Source organism: Oncorhynchus clarkii, chromosome 1 (assembly GCF_045791955.1).
Source record: "Oncorhynchus clarkii lewisi isolate Uvic-CL-2024 chromosome 1, UVic_Ocla_1.0, whole genome shotgun sequence".
NCBI lineage: Eukaryota > Metazoa > Chordata > Actinopteri > Salmoniformes > Salmonidae > Oncorhynchus > Oncorhynchus clarkii.
The window spans coordinates 34823614-34851540 of record NC_092147.1 but is presented as its reverse complement, the minus strand read 5'-3'; the positions used below and the strand labels follow the sequence as shown (position 1 = coordinate 34851540).

At 43.0% G+C, this 27927-nt stretch overlaps 1 protein-coding gene across 5 annotated transcripts; it reads left to right on the top strand.

The window, feature by feature from the left end:
- Positions 1-210: 210 nt before the first annotated feature.
- On the top strand, positions 211-27870 carry LOC139406483 (leucine-rich repeat-containing protein 17-like). 5 transcript variants are annotated; one of them, XR_011633992.1, is made up of 10 exons: positions 211-448; positions 6213-6477; positions 6632-6768; positions 9446-9785; positions 9967-10193; positions 20990-21145; positions 22307-22448; positions 22592-24438; positions 25677-25746; positions 26919-27870. XR_011633992.1 is itself a non-coding variant. In XM_071149118.1 (8 exons), the coding sequence occupies exons 2-8, from the start codon at positions 6350-6352 to the stop codon at positions 22857-22859; spliced, it is 1398 nt and encodes a 465-aa protein (XP_071005219.1). In that variant the 5' UTR covers positions 211-448; positions 6213-6349; the 3' UTR covers positions 22860-26219. The 5 variants fall into 5 exon arrangements, 1 of the variants encoding a protein (XP_071005219.1); XR_011633994.1 differs by lacking the exon at positions 25677-25746; XR_011633991.1 differs by having other exon boundaries at positions 22592-25746.
- The last annotated feature ends 57 nt before the right edge of the window (positions 27871-27927 follow it).

Below are 27927 nucleotides of genomic sequence, written 5' to 3'. Positions count from 1 at the left end.
CTTAACTAGCTGGAAAAATGCTGGCCCTGGTGAGAGTCCTTGTTCATGCTGGAGTACATGTGCATGTGGGTGTGTGTGTTGTAATTTAAAACCAGTGCGTAAGCTGGAGCCCCCTCCTTCCTTCTCTCTCTCTCTCTCTCTCTCTCTCTCTCTCTCCCTCTCCCTCTCTCCCTCTCTCCCTCTCTCCCTCTCTCTCTCCCTTTCAGAGCCAGAGAGAGAACCTTTCTCATTCCCCAGGGTCAACATACAGACTTGGAGAGGAGCACACAAACTGACTCCAGTGCAGCCAGGGGGCAGAGGACACAGATGTGTTGGAAAACTGATCTGGATATAGTTAAAGCAGATAGAAGAGGAGACATATGGATCAGAGAGGACCGCAGAAACTGAACTGAGTGCAGCCGGAGAGATTGAGGTGGATGAGCTTGTGGCAGCCCTTCCCTTTGGCCAGGTACTGTAAGCCTTTAACAGTGAATCTACCTTCCGACAGCTCCTGGACAGACAGACAGAAGGGGTTTAAGATCAATATGTGAACAGTGCTGGGCCACAACTGGCTGTGTGTTAGCTTCATATTCATACTGGATGTTCTGAAGGCACCTCTAAAGATCTATGATTTGTAACAAGTAATTTGACAAGTAATACTCCATAGTATTTATAAAGACAATGTGTTATTTTATCACAGCTCTGCACCTGCAGCCTGTTATCAGCCTGATTCCACTAATTCAAGTCTTCTCACTTTCTTCGATTTGTGTAGGTGTGGGTTTTGGGGTTATGACAATATCTGACTGATTATTTGACTTCTGGTAGGGTTTCCCCAGGTGAATGACCAACGTAGGAGGGCAAGAAAGGGGTGAGCGGGTTGGCGGAGGGATGTGAGGTAGGCAGTCGTAAATTGACTGTGGCATTTGATTGGGAGAAGCTTTTTAACTTGAGTTTAGACCTTGATAATCAGGAGGAATCCCATAAGAACAGCAGAGGAAGGATGGACAGAGAGAGAGAGGAGGAGAGGAGGGACTACCAGAGAAAGAGGGACGTGTAGGTATGTGTTGACAGCAGCACTGACAGTCAGATGGTTAAAAGTCTTTGGAAATGAACTGAAATAAGACTTTATTTCTGCAGGTTCATTCTTAGCCAGCTCTGTGAAGCAATTTCCAAAAATGTATTCTCCATGAGCTCATAGGGTTTAACAGAAAACAGAGCCTATGGAATTGCTTTCAGGTGTAAAATGTTTTGGAATATAAACACTTATGGAGAGGGTACAAAGACACATGGTCAAGGTCCCTGTTAACCGAAGGCTGTTCGGGTCAGTAGACAGCTCGTTATTTAACGTCTTAATTTTGACACAAAGACCTAAACGACCTTCCATGCCTTTTGGGTTTGACAGACAAAGCCTGGTTTAGTTTTTCTCTCTCTCTGTTTCTCTCATTCATTGTTTCAGCTTGCCACATTATCTCACTACATAACTGGGATAATAGTATTGGGAAATCATAACTGGCGTACGGTTGAAGTCGGAAGTTTACATACACCTTAGCCAAATACATTTAAACTCAGTGTTTCACAATTCCTGACATTTAATCCTGGTAAAAAGTCCCTGTCTTAGGTCAGTTAGGATCACCACTTTATTTTAAGAATGTGAAATGTCAGAATAATAGTATAGAGAATCATTTATTTCAGCTTTTATTTCTTTCATCACATTCCCAGTGGGTCAGACGTTTACATACACTCAATTAGTATTTGGTAGCATTGCCTTTAAATTAGATTCACTTGGGTAAAACATTTCGGGTAGCCTTCCACAAGCTCCCACAATAAGTTGGGTGAATTTTGGCTCATTCCTCCTGACAGAGCTGGTGTAACTGTAGCCTCCTTGCTCGCACAGGCTTTTTCAGTTCTGCCCACAACCTTTCCATAGGATTGAGGTCAGGGCTTTGTGATGGCCACTCCAGTACCTTGACTTTGTTGTCCTTAAGCCATTTTGCCACAACTTTATAAGTATGCTAGGGGTCATTGTCCATTTGGAAGACCAATTTGCGACCAAGCCTTAACTTCCTGACAGATGTCTTGAGATGTTGCTTCAATAAGTCGACATAATTTTCCTGGTCCTTTCACATATCACACTCATATAGCATTATAAGACTAAATAAGCATGCATATACTGTTCCTTGCGAAAGTCTTCATCCCTTTGGCATTTGTTAAATGTTGTTGCCTTACAACCTGGAATTAAAATAGGTTTTTGGGGGGGTTTGTATCATTTGATTTAGACAACATTAAAAAAAACTTGAGCATGCATAACTATTCACGCCCACCCCACCAAAGTCAAAACTTTGTAGAGCTACATTTTGCAGCAATTACAGCTGCAAGTCTCTTGGGATATGTCTCTATAAGCTTGGCACATCTAGCCACTTGGATTTTTGCCCATTCTTCAAGACAAAACTGCTTCAGCTCCTTCAAGTTGGATGAATTCTGCTGGTAAACAGCAATCTTTAAGTCATACCACAGATTCTCAATAGGATTGAGGTCTGGGCTTTGACCAGGCCATTCCAAGACATTTAAATGTTTCCCCTTAAACCACTCAAGTGTTGCTTTAGCAGTATGCTTAGGGTCATTGTCCTGCTGGAAGGTGAACCTCCGTCCCAGCCTCAAATCTCTGGAAGACTGAAACTGGTTTCCCTCAAGAATTTCCCTGTATTTAGCGCCATCCATCATTCCCTCAATTCTGACCAGTTTCCCCAGTCCCTGCCGATGAAAAACATCCCCACAGCATGATGCTGCCACCACTATGCTTCACTGTGGGCATGGTGTTCTCGGGGTGATGAGAGGTGTTGGGTTTGTGCCAGACATAGCATTTTCATTGATGGCCGAAAAACTATATTTTTTGTCTCATCTGACCAGAGCACCTTCTTCCATATGTTTGGGGAGTCTCCTACATGCCTTCTGGTGAACACCAAACGTGTTTGCTTCTTTTTTTCTTTAAAGCAATGTTTTTTTTCTGGCCACTTCCGTAAAGCCCAGCTTTGTGGAGTGTATGGCTTAAGTGGTCCTATGGACGTTTCAGCTCCTTCAGGGTTATCTTTGTTCTTTTTGTTGCCTCTCTGATTAATGCCCTCCTTGCCTGGTCCGTGAGATTTGGTGGGCGGCCCTCTCTTGGCAGGTTTGTTGTGGTGCCATATTCTTTCCATTTTTTAATAATGGATTTAATGGTGCTCCGTGGGATGCTTAAAGTTTCAGATATGTTTTACAACCCAACCCTGATCTGTACTTCTCCTCAACTTTGTCCCTGACCTGTTTGGAGAGCTCCTTGGTCTTCATGGTGCCGCTTGCTTGGTGGTGCCCCTTGCTTAGTGGGGTTGCAGACTCTGGGGCCTTTCAGAACAGGTCTATATATACTGAGATCATGTGACCGATCATGTGACACTTAGATTGCACACAGGTGGACTTTATTTAATGAATTGTGTGAATTCTAAAGGTAATTGGTTGCACCAGATCTTATTTAGGGGCTTCATAGCAAAGGGGGTGAATACATATGCACGCACCACTTTTCCGTTTAAAAAAAAAGTTTCATCTTTTGAAACAAGTCATTTTTTTCATTTCACTTGACCAACTTGGACTATTTTGTGTTTTTCCATTACATGAAATCCAAATAAAAAGACATTAAAATTACAGATTGTAATGCAACAAAATAGGAAAAACGGCAAGGGGGTGAATACTTTTGCAAGGCACTGTAGTCCCTTATAACAAACAAGCCCTCAGAGTTCATTAAATGGTTCATAAAAAATCAAACAGGGCCACTTAACAAACCAGACCCCAAATCAGACCCCTTGACTTTCTCCACATGTTGTTACGTTACAGCCTTATTCGAAAATGTATAAAATATTTGATTTTTTTCAGCAATCTACAGACAGTACCCTATAATGACAAAAGTGAAAACAGGTTTTAGATTTTTTTTTAAATGTATTAAAAATGAAAAACACAAATAACTTATTTACATAAGTATTCAGACCCTTTGCTATGGGACTCAAAATTGAGCTCTGTTACATCCTGTTTCCATTGATCATCCTTGAGATGTTTCTACAACATGATTAAATTCAGTTGATTAGACATGATTTAGAAAGTCACACACTTGTCTATATCAGGTCCCACAGTTGACAGTGCATGTCAGAGTAAAACCAAGCCATGAGGTCGAAGGAATTGTCCGTAGAGCTCCGAGACAGGATTTTGTCAAGGCACAGATCTGGGGAAGGGTTCCAAAAAATGTATGCAGCATTGAAGGTCCCCAAGAACACAGTGGCCTCCATCATTCTTAAATGGAAGATGTTTGGAACCACCAAGACTTTTCCTAGAGCTGGCAGCCCGGCCAAACTAAGTAATCGGGGGAGAAGGGCCTTGATCAGGGAGGTAACTAAGAACCCAATGGTCACTCCAACAAAGCTCTAGAGTTCCTCTGTGGAGATGGGAGAACCTTCCAGAAGGACAACCATCTCTGCAGCACTCCACCAATCAGGCCTTTGATGTAGAAAATGTGTCCCTATTTTTTACAGTAATGACATGTTATTTAAAGAATGTAGTGTTATCGGTAAAGATGAATGGTGACTGTAAATCACATTATACGACAAGCAGTTTCCCCCTCAACCCGAGTCCCCATGTGGTACCGATTTCACTGTAGCTTTACACCTAAACAGTATTGGGAAGTATACATCATATGGAATAAAGGGAAAAGGAATGATTCCCTGTAGTCCTCTTAATGTCATGTTGTAGATAATAGTAGTGGTGCTGTATAATCAAGCAATGTCTAGTTTTAATAATCTGACTCCAACTGTCAGTCTGAGTGGTGATGAGCTTCAGAACAGTGGCATTCCATCAAGGCTAAGCACTTGGTTTACAAAGGTGTTTGTAACCTGTGCAAAGTTTGCACCCATTATCAAAAGGGAATGAATGAAAAGCATAAACTAAAGATGTTCTTCCTGGTCTACCGTTAATTCCCCCCCTGGAAGATAAGATAAGAGGGTAGTTTGTACCCGTGACAGGATGTTGCCGTTACTCATGTTAATGTTGGAACAGTGGCAGGTTCAGCTCCTGTAGGTTTCTCCATTCACCTCTGAAAGAGGGGGATACAGAAAGAGAGAGAGGTGAGATGGAAAAGCAGCAGAAGGAACATAAGAATGTTTCCAGGTGTGTGTGCTTTATTTGAAATAATATACTCAGGAGCAAATACATATAAACAAACACCAACAAACAAATCCCTGACTGTGATGAATGTTTACAGGGAAGGACTGGTTTCTGCCATGACTTGTCTCATCAAGTTTTACAAAGCTGTTTTTATCTGGGTAATCTCGCCCACATTGACTTCATGGTTTCAGCTGAATTTACTGTCACGTGTAAGTAAAATAAGCAACTGCTAAATGCAGAAAGAATGTGTAAATCAAACAATATTCGAAATGTTGACATTTAACCATTGTGTTGCTTTAATGCCATCTGTCAACTTTCTCTCTGTCCCAGTCACTCACACTGTCTGTTTTCTCTCTGTCCCATTCATTCACACTGTCTGTTTTCTCTCTGTCCCATTCCCTCACACTGTCTGTTTTCTCTCTGTCCCATTCATTCACACTGTCTGTTTTCTCTCTATCCCATTCCCTCACACTGTCTGTTTTCTCTCTGTCCCATTCACTCACACTGTCTGTTTTCTCTCTGTCCCAGTCACTCACACTGTCTGTTTTCTCTCTGTCTCAGTCACTCACACTGTCTGTTTTCTCTCTGTCCCAGTCACTCACACTGTCTGTTTTCTCTCTGTCCCATTCACTCACACTGTCTGTTTTCTCTCTGTCCCAGTCACTCACACTGTCTGTTTTCTCTCTGTCCCAGTCACTCACACTGTCTGTTTTCTCTCTGTCCCAGTCACTCACACTGTCTGTTTTCTCTCTGTCCCAGTCACTCACACTGTCTGTTTTCTCTCTGTCCCAGTCACTCACACTGTCTGTTTTCTCTCTGTCCCAGTCACTCACACTGTCTGTTTTCTCTCTGTCCCAGTCACTCACACTGTCTGTTTTCTCTCTGTCCCATTCACTCACACTGTCTGTTTTCTCTCTGTCCCAGTCACTCACACTGTCTGTTTTCTCTCTGTCCCAGTCACTCACACTGTCTGTTTTCTCTCTGTCCCAGTCACTCACACTGTCTGTTTTCTCTATTTCCCATTCTCCCTCCCTCTCTCTCTCTCTCTGCAGGAACAGCAGCTGAATCCCATTATATCAGACACTGTCAACATGCAATCCTCCACTCCCATTTTCCAGTAAAACCTCCACTCCACCCACTGCTTCGCTCCAGCTATCACAAGCGAGAGGCAGCCCCAGCTGGGCTGAGGATGCGTGTGACCTCCCCTCTCCTCCTGGCTCTCCTAGTACTCCTGCTGCTCCCACCACCCTCCCAGCTGAGGAAGGCAGGCCAGGGCAGGCGGCTCAAAGTAGGCAGACGCCTCCTCAGACGGGACAGGTATGGATGGATTCTAGGTGGTTTCTCTCATTTTATATCTTACTCGTTTGAACCACAATGTTTTATTGACTTTATTAGGTGTTATAAGTAAGTCTATTTAGCTGCAAATATTATCTACATTAATTATGCTAAAATGTATTGTTCTCATCATTAGGGTGAGAGGTCAGGGGCGCCAGGGCAGGTCAGGAGACTCCAGGCATCAGGTCCCTGAATGCTCAGAGTACAGCGACTCTGAAGACCTCTTCTTGGACTGCCAAGGGAGAAAACTTTCCTCCATCCCCATTGCCTTATGTAATTATAATGCGCTGGATTCTAGCTTATTTACTTTATGATTTTACTGCCTATAAAGATCAAATAGGGACAGATTTAGCCTACTCCTGGACAAAACATCACTTTCAATGGGGATTCTTCACTGAACACGGTTTTTAGTCCAGGACTGGATTAATCTAGTATCAGGTCACTGGCGAGGGCCGAGTGTCTTGAAAAGTGCTTACAGTATCTGTCTTTTTGGCGCGCAAAACGTTTTGTGGATGGTACTGCGCTGCGTACAGAACCACCGCGCACTCAACGTTATGGAGATACATTGAGTTTCCTTTTATATCCACAGAGGGTACTTGAGAAGACTCACGAGACCATATGCCTACTGGTAAAATGCACACGAGGGGCTACTTCAGGGCTACTCTGGGAAGAGCAACATTAAGTTAGTGGTACAGTAACCGAAAAAGGTTGGGAATCACTGGCCTAGGTTATCCTACACAATTGCACACAGAAGCCTAACACTGTCCAATCTGAAGCACAGAAACATGTGAAAACATTCACTCATTATCTTGATACTTTCGGTTAAATATTTTAGACCCTGCTGTTAATCAAGCAACAAAAAAAGCAGAAAACAAATGTAGGCATATTGGATTGGATCCAACGTGGATCAAAGGTCTTCACTGGCTCAATGAACAAAACCTCAACATATTCTGGACATTCTTACGAACACCATTTTCCTGCACTGACTGTTTTTGCATCAGGTGCTATAACACAACAGCTGCTTGTCATTCAGAAAAATACTTCCTGGATCAGCTGATGATGGTCGACAATATCACTAGGCCTAACTCAACAGCTGGATATAACGCACATCCAATAAGTAGGTATATTAGCCTTGCATAGCGTACTGAAGAACCACGCAAATTAGGTGACTTTCGGTTGGAAGCATTCGATTTTGCAAATCGCATACATAATTTTGGATTTGTGTGCCCATAAAAACAATTTTTGTGTCGTAGTCTAAAATACTAATATAAATTGATAAAGTGGTGCTGCCGTTAATAGCGCAACATCTCTTAGACTCAGCAATACTTTTGTCCCGCTGATGGCCCATAAGGGGTAGGTTTCGGAACATTTCACACCTATAGTCTATTGGTCAATCAGCTCCCAGTGGTCTGGACACGTTCCTGTCTGCATTGCAGGGCAGTCAAGATTTAATTCAGTCTCCTTTTCATATAAAAAAAAATTGCAACTGGTTGCCTGTTGGTACCCCAGCTAGCACAGTGGATTTGGGCCGATTCCGGCTGAGAGTCAGCGCACTCAGCTGAGAGTCAGACTCGGCCGAGGTCATGTGGCCGGAGTATGGGCCGCCTTTGGCAGTATTACTTATGGCTAGAATACGGGGATTGAGCCCTGGCAGATTCCAGTGTGATTTATCTGCCCCAAATGTATTACTTGGGGCTCGGGCCGATTCCGTTATGAGTTATCTAGCCCAAATGTAGTACTTGGGGCTCGGGCCGATTGTGGCTACTCTCTGGCAGATGATTACACAGGCTACTTTATATAATTAACATTTCATTATTGATTTATTTTTCCATATTTTCTGTATCAGAAAATAAAATTAACATTTAAATTAAATTCTTTAAATCCTTTAAATCCTGTTTAAGAAGGATTTTAGTGTTTGGATACATTGTGCAAACACTGATAAGCATTAAAACCTTTGTGGATGGGGCCTCCCGAGTGGTGCAGCGGTCTAAGACACTGCATCGCAGTGCAAACTGCGTTGCTACTGATGCTGGTTTGATACCCATGCCGGCTGCGACCGGGAGACCCATGAGGCAACGCACAATTGGGTAAGGCCGGACGGGATGTCCTGCGGGCCAGGCACATGCACGCTTCCTCCGACATATGGATGCGGCTGGCTTCCGGGTTAAGCTTGCATTGTGTCAAGAAGCGGTGCGGCATGGCTGGGTTGTTTCGGAGGACTCATGGCTCTCGACCTTCGCCTCTCCCTAGGCCGTATGGGAGTTGCAGAGATAGGACAAGACAATTGGATATGACAGAAAGGGGGTAAAGAATAAACAAATACAATTATTTAAAAAAATGTGTGGATGGGTGTAATTTGTATGTACAATAGTCATTTTTAAAATGACTAAATCGGGTAATTTTGTAAACATTTATTTCAAATTGTATTGGGCCACTTCTGAGGGGATTCTGGTAAAATGCCGACAAAGTCGGCTGAATTCCGGAACACTGAAACTGCCTGATGTACTTGGGCCGATTCTGAGCAGTCATTCATTTTGATTCCAGGCCGAGTCCGACACCCGATTCTGGGCCAATTCAATCAGTTCCGGTCCCCCGGAATCAGTTCCTCATTGCTAACTGGGACAGACTTTACATAGGTTATTGATGCCGATCAATGTATTAGTAGGCTTATGGATTACATTTTTCAAGTTATTCATCCAACCCTGTTTTATTTATTCCATCTAAAAGGAAGGCAGCGAATTTGTATTTATTTATTTTATAAAATTTTCTGCCAATATGAACAAATGTATTTTTGTCGTCAGTGAATACCTTCCTAATATTGAGTCGTCGATAAAGGAGTTTACTTCTGCTGCAACCTTCACTGTAACAAAATACAACACGTTGCGCCTGTGCTTTGCTTGAAAAGTGTTATGGAAATGAAACATATTATCATGATCATTCTTATTGTCAGCCTGGTCACGGGCTCCAGACCACCTCCTGCTGGCCCGTAACCGTATCCGGGCCCTCCACGACGGGGCCTTTTCTGGCTTTGAGGGCCTGAGGAGCCTGGACCTGCAGCAGAACCGGATCTCAATGTTGAAGGAGGGGGTGTTCCTGGGCCTGATACACCTCACCACCCTTCTGCTGCAGCACAACCGTCTGGGCACGCTCAGCGAGGAGGCTCTCATCCCCATGCCAGCCCTGCGCTACCTGCGTCTCCATGACAACCCCTGGAGCTGCCGCTGCACACTCGACAGTCTGGTTCGCACCCTGCAGGTGCCCAGCAACCGTAACCTGGGGAACCATGCCAGGTGGGTGGGAATAGAATGTGACACAGGGCTCAACAGAGGTGTCCCAAATGACATCTGTGGGCATTGGTCTAAATAAGTGTACTATACTTTATATAATGGACAACAGAAATCTGTGTTCTCATCTTCATGTTGCTATAGCACCTCCCTGTTTAAAACAAATGCTCTACTGAACACAATCTAGGTGTGCGGAGCCAGTTGGGCTGAGGGGCAGGAAGCTGAGACAGGTGGACCCAGAGCTGCTGTGTCTGGAGCTGGAGCCTCCCAGCGACCCCCCAGACCCACAGGGGGAGGACCAGAGGGACTCCACATACCCTCTGCAGCCCATCCCCATCAAGGGCAAGCCTGACGCCACCACCTCCTGCCATACCTACCTGTTCCCCACACCCCGACTGGACTGCAGAAGCAGAGGTGAGGTCACAAACTATCAGACCCACCTGGTACAAATACTTGAGGTGGGCTTTATTTACACTGAACAATAATATAAACACAACATGCAACAATTTCAAAATACAGATATGCATGTGTTGGTCACAGATGCCTTAAAAAATGTAGGGGTGTGGGTCAGAATACCAGTCAGTATCTGGTGTTACCACCATTTGCCTCACGCAGCTTGACACATCTCAAGATGTTGCTTGTGGCCTGTGGAATGTTGTCCAATTCCAATTCAATGGCTGTGCGAAGTTGCTGGATATTGGCGGGAACTGGAACACGCTGTTGTCCTCAATGGGTGACATGTCTGGGGAGTATGCAGGCCATGGAAGAACTGGGACATTTTCAGCTTCCAGGAATTGTGTACAGATCCTTGTGACATGGGGCCATGCATTATCATGCTGAATCATGAGGTGATTGCGGCTGATGAATGACACAACAATAGGCCTCTGGATCTTTTTTGTTCAGTGTAGCTTGCTTGACCAGCATGTAGGGTGGGTGGTATTTGCACTTTTGGAACTATTCCATTGGTTTCATTGTACCATTTTACCTATCTATGTGTAGGCAGACCTGTTTACAGACTGGTTGCTTTTACGCTAGGAAGCGAAGCAGCAGGAGTATTAACAGTTGGCAGCTGTAGGTTGTGAATATCTTAACCAAATCAGCATGTTTTATCCAACCTTATGTTTGTGTTTCTCTGGAAATTCACTACAGATGTGGATTACCATAATTACATCAATTTACTTCGTCAGAGGGCAGGTTAGAATGAAAACAAGAGCATGTGTACATGTGAGTTTGTGTGTAGAGATTGGTAGTTGGTATTTTATTGGTATTTTATTTGGATCCCCATTAGCTGTTGAAAAAGCAGCAGCTACTCTTCTTGGGGTCCACACAAAACATGAAACATGACATAATGCAGAACATTAATAGACAACAGCTCAAGGACAGAACTACATAAATACATAAAAATGAATAAATTATCATTACGAAAGGCACACGTAGCCGACATGTCAATACATATACACAAACTATCTAGGTCAAATAGGGGAGAGGCTTTGTGCCGTGAGGTCGTTCTGTCCTTGAACAAGGCAGGTCAATTTGTTCTTAACTGACTTGCCTAGTTAAATAAAGGTTAAATACATAAAAAAAATAAAAGGTGTTGCTTTATCTGTTTTTTAAAGCCAGGTTTCCTGTTAACTTGAGCAATATGAGATGGAACAGAGTTCCATGCAATAATGGCTCTATATAATAGTGTACACTTTTAAAAATTGGTTCTGGATTTGGGGACTGTGAAAAGACCCCTGGTGGCATGTCTGCTGGGGTAAGTGTGTGTGTAAGAGCTGTGTGTAAGTTGACTATGCAGACAATTTGGGATTTTCAACACATTAATGTTTTTTATAAAAAGAAGAAGTGATGCAGTCAGTCTCTCCTCAACTCTTAGCCAAGAGAGACTGGCAGCATAGTATTTATATCAGCCCTCTGATTACAATGAAGAGCAAGACGTAGCGCTCTGTTCTCAGCCAGCTGCAGCTTAACTAGGTCTTTCTTTGCAGCACTTGACCATATGACTGGACAATAACCAAGATAAGATAAAACTAGAACCTGCAGGACTTGCTTTGTGGAGTGTGGTGTCTGCTTTATTACGGACAGACCTCTCTCTATCTTTTCAACCATTGAATCTATACGTTCTAACAATGACAGTTTACAATCCAAGATAACGCCAACTCTTTGTTAACGCTTTCCGTGACTTTACTAGCTGTGGTTGCTGATGCGAATATGGTTAAATCATCAGCATACATGGACACAGATGCTTTGTTTAATGCCATTGGCAGGTCATTGGTAAAAATAGAAAAGAGTAGAGGGCCTAGAGAGCTGCCCTGCGGTACACCACACTTTACATGTTTGACATTAGAGAAGCTTCCATGTAAGAAAACCCATTGAGTTCTATTAGATAGAAAGCTCTGAATGGCAGAGGTTGATTAAGAAATAAGGCCAGAGGAGGTGCGGTATATGGCCACGACTAAGAGCTGTTCTTGGGTACGACGCAACATGGTATATTGGCCATATATCACAAATCCCCAATGTGCCTTATTGCTATTATAAACTGGTTACCAACGTAATTGTAGATGTAAAAATAACTGTTTTGTCGTACCCGTTGTCAGCCAATCAGCATTCAGGGCTCGAACCACCCAGTTTATAAAAAGCCATAACACATACGTTTTTTTCAACAACAGGTTATGGTCAATAATATCAAATGCTTGACTGAAATCTAACACTACAGCTCCCACAATCTTCTTATTATCAATTTCTTTCAACCAGTCATCAGTCATTTGTGTCAGTTCAGTACATGTTTAGTGCCCTTCTCTATAAGCATGCTGAAAGTCTGTTGTTAATTTGTTTACAGAGAAATAGCATTGTATTTGGTCAAACAACATTTTTTCGAACAGTTTGCTAAGAGCAGCAGGCTTATAGGTCTGCTGTTAGAACCAGTAAAGGCCTTTTCACCAGTCTTTAGTAGCGGAATGACTTTGGCTTCCCTCCAGGTCTGAGGACAAAGACTTTCCTCTAGGCTCAGTTTAAAGATATAACACATAGGAGTGGCTATAGAGTCAGCTACCATCCTCAGTAGCTTTCCATCTAAGTTGTCAATGACATGTTTGTCATTATTGATCGATAACAATCATTGTCCCACCTCTCCCACACTAACTTTACAAAATTCAAACTTGCAATGCTTTTCTTTCATTATTAGTTTTTTTTATGTATGAATATGATGGCTCACTGTTCATTATTGCCATTTCCTGCCTAAGTTTGCCCACTTTTCCAATGAAGTAACCATTAAAATAATTGGCAACATCAAATGGTTTTGTGATAAATAAGCCATCTGATTAGATGAAAGATTGAGTTGAATTTGTATTTCTGCCCATAATTTCATTTAAAATACTCCAAAGTTTTTTTTCCATCTTTCTTTATATTATTGATCTTGGCTTCATAATATAGTGTATTCTTCTTTTTGTTGAGTTTAGTCACAAAACAGTTCTAACAGTCAGTTTCTTAACAGGTGCATGTTTATCAATAATTGGAAAAAGCAATTTCATAAATTAATCAACTTCAGTGTCTGGATGCTCCTTATTAATCACATCAGACAAACAAATATTTTTAACATCATCCACATAAGAGTCACAGCAAAATATTTTGTATGATCTCTTATATACTATTTTAGGGCCAGCTTTTAGAACTTTGGCTTTCCTGGATATAGCCACTATATGGTGATCACTGCATCCAATGGGTACGGATACAGCTTTAGAACAAAGTTCTGCAGTATTAGAAACAATGCTATTGACACATGTGGATGATCTTGTTCCTGCAGTGTTTGTAAACACCCTGGTAGGTTGATTAATAACCTGAACCAGATTACAGGCGCTGGTTACTGTGAGAAGCTTCCTTTTGAGCAGACAGCTTGATGAAAACCAGTCAATATTCAGGTCCCCAAGAAAGACCTCTCTGTTTACATCACATACACTAACTATCAAGCATTTCACATATATTATTTAGATACTGACTATTTATTTAGATACTGACAGATGTGCCAAGTGAACCTGTAACCACAACACTTCAATAACACTTGACATAAGATCTTCTCTAAGCATTACAGGGATATGGCTCTGAATATATAGAGCGACACCTCCCCCATAAGAATTTCTGTCTCTTCTATATTTGTTACATCCTTGTATTGCTACTGCTGTGTCATCAAATGAAATATCTAATTGAGTCTCAGAAATGGCTAATATATGAATGTTATCTGATGTTAGCAAGATATTGATTTCATGAACCTGATTTCTAAGGCTACATATATTAATATGGGCTATGTTCAGCCTTTTCCTGGGTAGCTTATCAGAAATAGACATAATATGGAAAAGAGCAAACAAAGCAAGAAAAAAATAGACATTCAGCAGTCTATTAATCAGTTGGTGTATGTGTGTGTGTGTGTGTGTGTGTGTGCGCGCTGCAGGGTTGAAGCTACGAACCCATGTGCTTGGCTCCCTCATCCCTTCCAGACTTCTGAGAGGTAGGATGGACAATGAGCCTGTCATAGCGGATATAAGCAATGTCCCCACACGGTCTGGCAGCTTTCATGGCTGAGATAAGTTCTTTCCTCTTCTGGCGCACAGCTTCAGGATGGTCCTGGTTGGCTCTTTACAGAACAGCTATCTTGTCCTTGAACCTCAGGAACCTCAGGAACTTGACCACTATCGGCCTGGGCATGTCACCTGTGCCGGTGGTGGGTTTTCCAGTCCTGTGGGAACGCTCCTCCTCAATCTTCCTGTGGTCCATCTTCAATTTCTCAGTGATAATTTCCCTCACTTTGTCCTCAGACTCCGTCAAGGTCTCATATGGAGATTCTGCAATTCCGTCCACAAGCATGTTATTCCGCCTTGATTGTCCCTCAAGTCTGATTTATCCATCATTGTTATCATGGATTCACAGACAGAACTGATGTCCTCTCTCAATGACTTACAGATTGCTGTCATCTTGCCGTTCTCCTGTTTCACCTCATCGAGCTGACCCTGGGTGAACTGCAAGCTTGGATCTCAATCCAAGATGGCGTAGCAGTTGGACGTGTGTCTTTGTCTTGTCCCGTGTATATATATTTTTCTTCATGTATATTTTGTAGATGTTTTAATCTAATTTTCCATCTACGGACTGAATATACTCTCCTGCAAACCGCCTCACCCAATGTGGTACGGATCTGCTATTTTTATAGTTTAGAACCGGAACCCCCTTCAGGAGCTAGCCAGCTAACTAGCTACTAGCTACTAGTCAGTTAGCCACTGCTAGCGGTCCTCACAATTAACTCGGACATCAGCCAGCCTCAACCCAGTCAATTCCTGCCAGTCTGCACAGCGCGATATCAGCCCAGAGCATATCGGACTGCTTTTTCTCTACCACATCTCCGGATTCCTACCTCAAACTCTGAACCTTTACACCAGATCATTGCAGCTAGCTAGCTGCTATCAGAGTGGCTACTCCTGGCTAATGTCTCTGTCCCGAAGCAAGCACCAGTTAGCCTGGAGCTAGCCTTGAGCAAGGCCCATTTCCCAGCTAGCCAAAGAGGTCCACCAGCCATTTCTTGGGCTACAATACCTCTTTTGCCAATTGGCCTGGACCCTTTACTGCTGACACAGAGCCCCGCCGATCCATCACGACTAGTCTGCCGACGTAACCGTCCGAGGTGGTCTCAACAGGCTCTTCCGGCCCGCTAGCTGTCTGAATCACTGTGTCTCCAGCTCGCCTAGCATAGCAGCAACTACGGAATTGGCTCCCTGACTCGTCTAGTGCTACTCATTGGACCCTATGATCACTCGGCTACACATGCCTCTCCCTAATGTCAGTATGCCTTGTCCATTGCTGTTTTGGTTAGTGATTATTGTCTTATTTCACTGTAGAGCCCTTAGCCCTGCCCAATATGCCTTAAATAGCCCTTTTGTTCCATCCCCACACATGCAGTGACCTCACCTGGCTTAACTGGTGCCTCTAGAGACAAAACCTCTCTCATCGTCACTCAATGCCTAGGTTTACCTCCACTGTACTCACATCCTACCATACCTTTGTCTCTACATTATGCCTTGAATCTATTCTTCCGCGCCCAGAAATCTGTTCCTTTTACTCTCTGTTCCGAATGCACTAGACGACCAGTTCTTATAGCCTTTAGCCGTACCCTTATCCTACTCTGTTCCTCTGGTGATGTAGAGGTTAAGCCAGGCCCTGCAGCCCATAGCACCACTCCCATTCCCCAGGCACTCTCATTTGTTGACTTCTGTAACCGTAAAAGCATTGGTTTCATGCATTATTCACTGCTTTAGCACACTCTGCCAACCCTGATGTCCTAGCCGTATCTGAATCATGGCTTAGGAAGGCAACCAAAATTCCTGAAATTTCCATCGCTAACTATAACATCTTCCAACAAGATAGTAAAAGGGCACAAGGCGAGACACAGATGCAGACATAGGAGGCAGATGATTAGTCCAAGATGTTTATTAACAATCCAAAAGGGGTAGGCAACAGAATGGTCGTGGACAGGCAAAAGGTCAAAACCAGTTCAGAGTTCAAGAGGTACAGAATGGCAGGCAGGCTCGATGTCAGGGCAGGCAGAATGGTCAGGCAGGTGGGTATGGAGTCCAGAAAACCAGGCCGAGGTCAAAACTGGGAAGACTAGTAAAGAGAGTAGAACAGCAGGCGCACGGGAGAAAGACGCTGGTTGACTTGAACATACAAGACGAACTGACACAGAGAGATAGGAAACACAGGGATAAATTCACCAGGGAAAATAAGCGACACCTGGAGGGGGTAGAGACAATCACAAGGACATGTTAAACAGATCAAGGCGTGACAGATAAAACCGCCTAAGGGGGCGGAGTTGCAATCTACTACAGAGATTTGCAGGCTGTCATACTATCCAGATCTGTGCCCAAACAATTCAAGCTTCTAATTTTAAAAATCCACCTTTCTAGAAACAAGTCTCTCACTGTTGCTGCTTGTTATAGACACCTTTCAGCCCCCAGCTGTGCCCTGGACACCATATGTGAATTGATTGCCCCCCATCTATCTTCAGAGTTTGTACTGTTAGGTGACCTAAACTGGGATATGCTTAACACCCCGGCTGTCCTACAATCTAAGCTAGACGCCCTCAATCTCACACAAATGATGAAGGAACCTACCAGGTACAACCCTAAATCTGTAACCATGGGCACCCTCTTAGATATCATCCTGACCAACTTGCCCTCTAAATACACCTCTACTGTCTTCAACCAGGATCTCAGCGATCACTGCCTCATTGCCTGTGTACGTGATGGGTCCGCGGTCAAACGACCACCCCTCATCACTGTCAAACGCTGCCTAAACCACTTCAGCGAGCAGGCCTTTCTAATCGACCCGGCCCGGGTATCCTGGAAGTAAATTGACCTCATCCCGTCAGCAGAGGATGCTTGGTTGCTTTTTAAACGTGCTTTCCTCGCCATCTTAAATAAGCATGCCCCTTTCAAAAAATGTAGAACTAAGAACAGATATAGCCCTTGGTTCACCCCAGACTTGACTGCCCTTGACCAGCGCAAAAACATCCTGTAGCGTTCTGCATTAGCATCGAACAGCCCCCGCGATATTCAACTTTTCAGGGAAGTCTGGAACCAATATACTCAGTCAGTTAGGAAAGCTAAGGCTAGCTTTTTCAAACAGAAATTTGCTTCCGATAGCACAAATTCCCAAAAGTTTTGGGACACTGTAAAGTCCATGGAGAATAAGTACACCTCCTCCCAGCTGCCCACTGCACTGAGGCTAGGAAAGACTGTCACCACCGATAAATCTACGATAATCAAGAATTTCAATAAGCATTTTTCTATGGCTAGCCATGCTTTCCACCTGGCTACCACTACCCCAGCCAACAGCTCAGCACCCCCTGCAGCAACTTGCACAAGCCCCCCCTTCTTCTCCTTCACCCAAATCCAGACAGCTGATGTTCTGAAAGAGCTGCAAAATCTGGATCCCTACAAATCAGGTGGGCTATACAATCTGAACCCTCTCTTTCTAAAATTATCCGCCGAAATTGTTGCAACCCCTATTCCTAGCCTGTTTAACCTCTCGTATGAGATCCCCAAAGATTGGAAAGCTGCAGCGGTTATCCCCCTCTTCAAAAGGGGGAGACACTCTAGACCCAAACTGTTATAGACCTATATCCATCCTGCCCTGCCTTTCTAAAATCTTTGAAAGCCAAGTTAAAAAACAGATCACCGACCATTTTGAATCCCTCCGTACCTTCTCCACTATGGAATCTGGTTTCCGAGCTGGTCATGGGTGCTCCTCAGCCACTCTCAAGGTCCTAAACGATATCATAACCACCATCGATAAAAGTCAGTACTGTGCAGCTGTCTTCATCGACCCGGGCAATGCTTTCGACTCTGTCAATCACCACATTCTTATCGGAAGACTCAATAGCCTTGGTTTCTCAAATTACTGCCTCGCCTGGTTCACTAACTACTTATCAGACAGAGTTCAGTGTGTCAAATCGGAAGGCCTGTTGTCCTGACCTCTGGGAGTCTCTATAGGGGTGCCACAGGGTTCAATTCTCGGACCAACTCTTTTCTCTGTACATATCAATGATGTCGCTCTTGCTGCTGGTGATTGTCTGATCCACCTCTACACAAACGACACCATTCTGTATACATCTGGCCCTTCTTTGGACACTGTGTTAACAAACCTCCAAACGAGCTTCAATGCCATACAACACTCCTTCCGTGGCCTCCAACTGCTTTTAAATGCTAGTAAGATAGGTATCTAGGTATCTGGTTAGACTGCAAACTCTTCTTCCAGACTCACATTAAGCATCTCCAATCCAAAATTAAATCTAGAACCGGCTTCCTATTTTGCAACAAAGCCTCCTTCACTCATCCTGCCAAACATACCCTTGTAAAGCTGACTATCCTACCGATACTTGACTTCGGTGGTCATTTACAAAATAGCCTCCAACACTCTACTCAACAAACTGGACGTAGCCTATCACAGTGCCATCCGTTTTGTTACCAAAGCCCCATATACTACCTGTAGCACGCGCTCCAGCAGGTATATTTCACTGGTCATCCCCAAGCCAACACTTCCTTTGGCCACCTTTCCTTCCAGTTCTCTGCTGCCAATGACTGGAACGAATTGCAAAAATCACTGAAGTTGGAGTCTTATATCTCACTCTCTAACTTTAAGCATCAGCTGTCAGAGCAGCTTACCGATCCCTGTACACAGCCAATCTGTAAATAGCACACCCAACGACCTCATCCCCATGTTGTTATTTATCCTCTTGCTCTTTTGCACCCCCAGTATCTATCACCCCAGTGTTAATGCTAAATTATTATTTCACCTCTATGTCCTATTTATTGCCTTACCTCCCTACTCTTCTACATTTGCACACACTGTACATATATTTTTCTAATGTGTTATTGACTGTACGTTTGTTTTTGTCGCACTGCTTTGCTTTATCTTGGCCAGGTCGCAGTTGTAAATGAGAACTTGTTCTCAACTGGCCTACCTGGTTAAATAAAGGTGAATTAAAATAAAATTAAAATAAAATAAAAGCTGTTCTTTAGGTCCAGTCGTCCATTATTTTATTAGTTGAATCCACCAGTATTTGGACAAAACACATGAAGCCATTTTTTTGGTGTTATGACAACTGCTTGTAGAACTCTTTTTGATCGTTTAAAAGATCCTTCACCTGTGATAGAGAGACACCACTGTCCTCAACAGTACTCCTGTTGGCTTTGGTGTTTGTCATGGTAGCTAGCAATGTAGGTTACGTTGTTACTCATCGCAGTTCCAGACAGGGCAGGTCACAGGAAAGACTGAAAACAACAGGGATCTAGACAGCCACAAACCCGGGACAATCCACGGGTCCCAGCCACAATGGCTAACCGCGTCACGGGCTGCGTTCAAGCCCTCAAGAACCCCGCTAGCTTGATAGGCAGTTAGCTAGCAGCTAGGCTAGCTGCTTTGTCAAATAGCTCCTCAGACCCGGCCTTGGTCGGCAGGATCACTGGACAGAGAGTAGCAGTCCCAGCAACTGATGCCAACTGCTTCGCTGGATCCATACTAAAATGTTAGCAAGCTACTAATAAACTTTCCAATACACTTTCCAAAACAACAAACCGAGCTCTCCCTCATTCAACAGGAAGTGACGAAAAGAGCTATGTCTTGACGTGGGTTCATGGTTAGACACTATGGCCATGCCTGGTACATGTGTATCTGCGTATGTATGTTTAGTACTTAGAACCCGTGCTACGAACACAACAGGACAGATGAAAGAAAATACTCCATGTTGTATGTCAGAGAACACGTATCTTTGTGAAAATCTTACTAGACCATGTCACACCACAGGAATGACAAACCCCCATTCCTCTGAGGATTCATACAATTAGAGACAGAGCTGGAGAGAGGGAGATCACGGCTGGCAGGTGTCCTATTTTTCAGTCTCTATCACTCTCTTCGACTTAATCCCACGATTTTATATACAGTCGTGGCCAAAAGTTTTGAGAATGACACAAATATTAATTTTCAGTCTGCTGCCGCAGTGTCTTTAGGTATTTTTGTCAGATGTTACTATGGAATACTGAAGTATATTTTCCTCTCCCTCGTTATAAGAGATCAGCGATCTATATGCCAAATCAGATTCAAATCAAATCACATTTTATTGGTCACATACACGTGTAGCAGATGTTTTTGCGGGTGTAGCGAAATACTTGTGTTTATAGCTCCAACAGTGCACTAATATCTAACAAGCAATATCTAACAGACTACAATCCCTCTGAAACAATAACGTCTTCATTTTATTTGGGAATAAAGTAAACCACTATAAATCTAGGACTGAGCCATTGTCAGGGCACCAGGGGATGCTTTGCACAGGGCAATCAGAGGAGTTTCAAACTGTCCCCCTACCAGTTTTCCATCTGTCCCAAACATTGGAATAAAACAAGCCTATATTTGGGGTTCTGATGGGGTTCGACAGTTGAACTAAGCTCATGAGGCATTTGGAAGTTATATTCTTCAAGAATCAATGGATACATATAATTAATTCACAAATCCAAAAATGTATGTAGCAATTGCAGATTGCCCCTTTAACTACAGCCATCTTGTTCCATGCCAATCTGTTAGAGGGGAAACTTTGGAAAAACAATTGCGACAGAGAATGACTATCACCCATAAACTCTCTCTGTTATCTCCCCTATTCCCCTCTCGGTCTCTAGATCTGGCGGAGGTTCCTGCAGACATTCCAGGGGACATGGTTCACATGGACCTGTCCCAAAATTCCCTCCGGCGCCTGAAGGCCAGAGACTTTGTGGAGGCCAGAAGCCTAAGGTCACTCAATCTCAGCGACAACAACTTGGAGGACATGGGCACAGGTGTGTGTGTAAGTGAGCGTGTAAGTGAGAGAGAGAGATAGAGAGAGGGGAAGAGAGAGAGAGATAGTGAGAAAGGGCAGAGAAATAGAAAGCCTAATTATAATATCAACCTGTTATGAGTGGGAGTCAGACAGGTAGAATATTCCTTAACCAGATCATGGATAAATGAAAACCATATGTTTACTATTCACTGTGATATCCAGAAGAAACCTATAAACACAGTTGTGTATCCCATCAGCAGATGAATAACACATGGGAGGTTTGAAGCATTTGCATTGCCAGAGAACTAATTCTGTTTGAATTCACAGGACAGTCTTGGAAGTGCTTAAAAAGGGAAGAAAATATTATATTGAACTAAAATATAAATCGATCAACATACAACAATGAATATTTTACTGAGGTAAAGTTCAAATAAGGAAATCAGTCAATTGAAATAAATTGATTAGGCCCTAATTTATAAATTTCACATGTGTGGGAATACAGATGGGCATCGGTTGGTCACAGATACCTTAAAATAACTAGGCCTCATGATCTCGTCATGGTATTTCTGTGCAAATTGCCATCGATAAAATGCAATTTTGTTCATTGTCCATAGCACATGCCGGCCCATACCATAACCCCACCACCACCATGGGGCACTCGGTTCACAAAGTTGACATCAGCAATCCGCTCGCGAACACACAACCGCAGACCACGTGTGGCTTTGAGGCCAGTTTGACGTACTGCCAAATTCTCTAAAACGAATGAACATTCAATTCTCTGGCAATAGCTCTGGTGGACATTCCTGCTGTCAGCATGCCATTGCACTCTCCCTCAAATCTGTAGCATTGGGTGGTGTGACAAAACTGCACATTTTAGAGTGGCCTTTTATTGTCCTAAGCACAAGGTGCTCCTGTGTAATGATCATGCTGTTTAATCAGCTTCTTGATATGCCACACCTGTCAGGTGGGTAGATTATCTTGGCAAAGGAGAAATGCCAACTAACAGGGATGTAAACACATTTGTGCAGAAAATTTTAGAAATAAGCTTTTTATGGTATGGAACATTTCTGGGATCTTTTTATTTCAGCTCATGAAACATCGGACCAACACTTTACAGGTTGCGTTTATATTTTTCTTAAGTGTAGTTTGACCTTGATAATCACACTTCTCTGCTTCTCAGCCTCCCTGTCTGGCCTTCTCCACCTCCATGAGTTGGACCTTTCCAACAACAACCTGCACTTCTTCCACTATGGTGTTCTAGAAGACCTCTATTTCCTGTCCCTGCTAAGGTTGGGGGGAAACCCCTGGGTCTGTGACTACAGGTGGGTAGAACTACTTTTAGGTAACTAACAACTAATTACAGGAACAATGCATTTGACCGTGAATCATTCAATGTGTCAATGTTTCAAATGGGCCTGTCCCTCATAAATAAACCATGAAATAAATAGATCAATTAATATTCCAGCATCCACTACCTGGTGTACTGGCTACGTCTGCACCCAGGGGTGACCCACTCTGGCCTGCTGTGCCACTCCCCTCCTGAGCTCAGAGGAAAGAGTGTGGAGGACTATGTTCACTCCTACAACAGAGCCTGCAGCCAGACAGAGCACAGTCAGACGGAATACGGCCAGACAGATCCAGAATTGTGGGTCACATCTATGGAGCTGCAGGAGGAGATAGAACCGGCACATCTGAGAGGACCGCAGAAATACCACGTCACCAGGTTGAATTAACAAACTACCCCAGGATGGAATGACTGACACATTGAACACATTTAAATACATTGTCTTTTTATAGAGCATTCAAATTAATTCTGTATCAGATGGTAAACTTGAACTTTGTTCAATATTGTCGTTCCTGCTTTGTCCCAAAAAACAAGAAATAACAATCCAAGTAGATATATTGGATTGAGCATATGTGAGAATCCAGAATATAAATGTGGTGTGTATAGACCGTATATAATTTGGGAAAGAAAAAAGGTATATTAGGATGAGCTATATCTAGAATACAATATATACATACACAGTGAGTAAACAACAGTATATAAAACAGAATATGAGGTGACCAGCATTCAATACACATTTTTTGGGGCGGCAGGTAGCCTAGTGGTTAGAGCTTTGGGCCAGTAACCCGAAAGGTTGCTGGATCGAATTGACAAGGTAAAAATATGTCGTTCTGCCCCTGAACAAGGCAGTTAACCCACTGTTCCTCGGTAGGCCGTCATTGTAAATAAGAATTTGTTCTTAACTGACTTGCCTAGTTAAATAAAAAATGGCTCTACATAAATGGGGCATTAGTCTGTAGGCCTTGATTTACTGCAGGTCTACTCAAACTTTTCACCCATACTGTTTATGCCATTTGCACTCCCATTGTGAGTCAATCTGAAGCCATTTCATTTTGAGAGCACACAGCAGAACAATCTCTCTGCCCCCATTCCTCTTGCTATTTCCCACAATTATATTAAGATTTTGCCTTTAAAAAAAATAGAAAAAAATACTGAACAAACTGTCAAAGCATTTAGAAGCCCTGCTCCTTTCCCAAACATAGTCATGGCCCAGGAATATTTATTTGGCAAGATGTTTGATTTAAAAAAAAAAAAGCATAGTAATCTCTGCCAAGAAATACACCTTGGTGCCATAGCTACTCTGTAACTGCTAGATTCCTACAGAATGGTCCCAGACAAAACAGTCCTGTATAATACTATTATAGGTACGCATTTATTTTATATGACCCATTTCCTAGCATACCCCCACACTAAACATGAACCACTGCTGATTAGTTTCCCTGTGGTTACAACACCCCTGGCCCTACAAATCAAAAACAAGTCACTAAAAATGTCCTTTGCTAGCAGACATAAAACATACTTGTTATTATGGGGTAACTGCTTTCAGAAATGGGTCCAGTGACACTATCATCCAGAGAACGAGAGAGCCATTCCATCCACATAAACCCAATTCAAAATAAAATAAAATAAATTCATGTGCGCGAAAGCTGGAAATATAATGCATATCGTGTGTGATGACGGCCCATGTACAATTAGCACAAGATGCTGCGCGGTGAAACACCACTTCCCATTCATTTCAATGGGGGAGGGGGAAGCGGTGAGAACCGGAGAGGTCGTGGGTCCTTTGGGCGGTGCAAAGGTGGCGTGGGAGGCGGTGAAATGTAAATTTTTCCCAAATGTATGGAAAGTCAGCAGCGGTGACCAATCATATCGAATGGCTCCCATGACGAATTTGACACTATGCGACCCAAGGCTGGAGACTTTCTTTAGCAAAGACGGCTGACAAAAATACTAGGATGGAAGCAAATGTAAGTGATTATAACGCCATAACGAATCATGCAAAAAAAAGTAAAGTTGACAGGAATATGTCAGTTAATGTAGAGACAAACGATTATGCATTTTTTTGTCAAAGTTTATTTACGAAAATCGCGATTTGACTGGCTAACATTCGCCAGCTAGCGTTATGGGTGTTGTGACATGAGTATGAAATTGTCATTCTGGCTGTATGGACTCCTGAAACAACCAACAAACCAGGCTGTCGTCTTGTGAAACAGTGGATGTAAAGAATCTAGCTAGCTAAAGCATTTACTGCACATTTAATGTACAATTGTGTAAGCTTGCCTTGCTGATATTTGCCATGCAATACAGATAGGTGAAATAAAGTAGCTAGTTAACTAATTTCTTGCTTATTGTACAATGGAGAATAAAAAAAACCTGTATGCCTATGGATGTGTAGCTAGCTATGTAGCTGATCTGTGTATGGACCCTAAAACGTTTGGTATACATATTAGTTCAGAACCTAGCTATGAACCTTGGGCTCCCAGTCGACCCAAAGTTTATCTTAAGAGCGGGTAAGGTGGCGATGACGGGACTGGGGGTTGGCATCCTCTCTCACATATAAAAACATACCTGCAGACGAGAGACAGATGGAGAGATGTTTAAGCCTTGTTTTTTATTTTTTTATTCTAACAATGTCAGTTATCAATCATCAGGAGGTGAAATGCAAAACTGACCTTGGATCATTAACTCTGGGACTACTGCATCTCTATTTCAATGTAAAGCATCTCTTTAATAATACTTCCTGTTGACCTGACCAAGTGACCGACAGCTGATATAAACTAGAGGATTTAGGGAGAAGGGGAGAGCGGGATGAAGTGAAGGAGAGAAACTGTTATTGAGAAAATAAGGTAGTTAAAGAGACAGTGTTCAACAGGAATACGTGCTTGTGGCCTCACCTGGTGTCCACACTAAGTGGCTGCAGAGTACTTTATACTGAAAAACATGCAGACACGAGGACAAACAATATAGCATAGAAATAATGAAGTGTCTTACTGTTCTCCATGGTTGGCCCTCTTGCCTATTCTTTGAAGGTGGAAGGAGCCACAGTTATACACCTGAGCCTGCTTACTGCACAACAATCAGATTGATACATGAGTGTGTAGGTGTTGGTTATAGGGTGTCTAATTGTTCTACATTTTTTTCAATATGGGTGACTTAAAATAACCTGTTTTGTTTTTGTACATATATCACACCCTTACCTACACAGCACCCTCACCTGAGAAGCAGAAATCAAAGGGAGAGAAAATGGGAATTGAAACTGCAGTTGACATAGCTAAGTAAGTGGAAGAATACTCTTATTGCAATGTGGATGGGTCTTAAAAGAGCCTTTGGTTGTGCATAGTGTATTCTATGGTGTTGCCAGGGAACAGCACCCTCTTTGAAGAAGTAGGAGGTGAAGATCTCCCGCACACAGATTGCCTCTCTTGCTGCGTTGTTGGACACCATCCTTGAAACATCCTGCAGAGCAGCAGAATTATCCTCTGGCACACGGCGGTGAGCTGCAGATCTTCTTCTGGACCTCGTGTTCATCCTCATGAAGTTATGAAGGACATAGGTAGCCTTCACACGCCTGAATTCCTCCAGGAGACAGTCCCAGGTGGCCCTGGTCACCCAACCTTGCAGTGCCCTACACGGTAACTGTAGGTCATTGTTTTGAAATAATCACCAGTTACAAGGTATCTGTAGGAAAATGGAAGATAATCTAATAATGACATTACATCACCAGGTATTTGTGGATTACTAAAGTATAATATCCCTTATAACAAATCTGGGGGGGGGGGGGGGGGTTAGGCAATCTGCAGGGGGCTCTGCCCCCCCCGGAAAAAAACTCAACATTTAAACTCGTTTCCGGCAATTCTAAAATATTTAAAAATGCACTAACACATGGGATTAATATTTATTTTATTACAATAATGTATTGTATTACATTGCTCTGTTTTTTTCTTGACCTTTTCTTGTATGTAATGGCAGAGATTAGGGATTAATAAAGTACAACCATAACCGTAATCATATAAACAGAAATCTATGCATTGTTATGAAGACAAGTACAAATATTGTGTCCAAGGTTAATCAATCTGCTGTTTTTACTTACATATTTACAAGTAAACTTGGGTGGGCAGCAGGGGCATTTGCTCTGCTCTGCAGCCCTCTCCTATATTCTCCTCTCCAGTCATCTCTTCTCCAATCCTCTCCCCTGCTCTCCAGTCATCTCCTCTGCTCTGCTCTCCTCTCATCTACTCTCCAGGTAATGACATGTGTTTTGACTTGCCATTCTTCAAGCAAAGGATCCAAAGACCTTTATGCGCTTATTGTTGACACTAATAAAAGACTGGCATATTCCTTCAAGGTCCAGTCTGTCCAGTTTCTCCAGGTGCATGTGACACATGGCCACATTATTTAGCCTTGTTTGACTCATCGATGATCTAAGCCATGTCTTATGTCTCCTCAGGGCACTAAAACTCCTCTCAGCCTCTACAGAGGAGGCAGGGACGACCAGCAGAAGCCTTAATAAAGCTTCCACTTGACTGAAGAGACCTCTGGCTCCATTTCCTGAATAATGCTAGCAACAGCCGAGCTCATTTGATATGTGTAATTAGCCCCAAACATGGCCAGCTGCACCTGCAGTAGTCTTGAATTAAATTCAGGATACTCATCTACCACCTTGTCCATGTCTCCGCGTAGGAGCACATTTTCAAGCTGCTGCAGCTTGTGGAATCCAGCTTGATCAAACCTCTAAATTGAGTTTTCACTGTGTCCAAGGCGTTGTAGAATTGGGCTCTGTACAGACTGGGCATCCGGATGGATATGGACTGCAGCCTGACTGGTGTAACGCTTTGTAGGCTTGCGGATAGAAGACTCTTAACCATCAATATTTGCACGATCTGATATCTCCGTCTTGGTGTTGTTCCTAAGACATAATGTTTCTCCTGGACCATCATTGCAACTGACCTGTAGTTAGTTGGTTACCCCAGTCCAAAGACAGAATATTCCCCTGCACCCCACCCTTTGACCTAACCCTAACCTCAGGTTAAGACACAGGTGCCAGCCACTAAGCTCAGTTGTGCCAACATTAATTATGTCGTAGGAACAACACCAACATGGAGATATCAGATCAGTCATCAATATTTGCTCCTTTTCTCACTCACCTCCATGTCACCTGCTCTCCCTGCCCTGTTAGCATCCTCATGCTTTCTCTCTATTTACTCTGAATGCACCAGAGTGACCATTAAATAAATATCAGTAAACAAGTGGTGTTTCTTGCCCTGATGTTCAGGAATGGATTACTAACCATTTCTGATCTGAATGGCAATGATTATTATATCAAGAAACACTGACTCCTCTTGTACTACTGTATACTTTTATCATCTGTTTGTACTCATTTTCTCAACATACTTTTCTTTTCTGAGGTCCAAAAAAAACTTTCAACAAAACGAATGTCACTACCACCCTTCCTCTTG

Bases quoted from the DNA above. Each gene is read 5' to 3' on its own strand.
- LOC139406483 (XM_071149118.1), top strand. From the start codon at position 6,350: ATGCGTGTGACCTCCCCTCTCCTCCTGGCTCTCCTAGTACTCCTGCTG. The intron at 6,478-6,631 runs GTATGGATGGAT...TCTCATCATTAG, and splicing joins CGCCTCCTCAGACGGGACAG to GGTGAGAGGTCAGGGGCGCC. The intron at 9,786-9,966 runs GTGGGTGGGAAT...AACACAATCTAG, and splicing joins AACCTGGGGAACCATGCCAG to GTGTGCGGAGCCAGTTGGGC.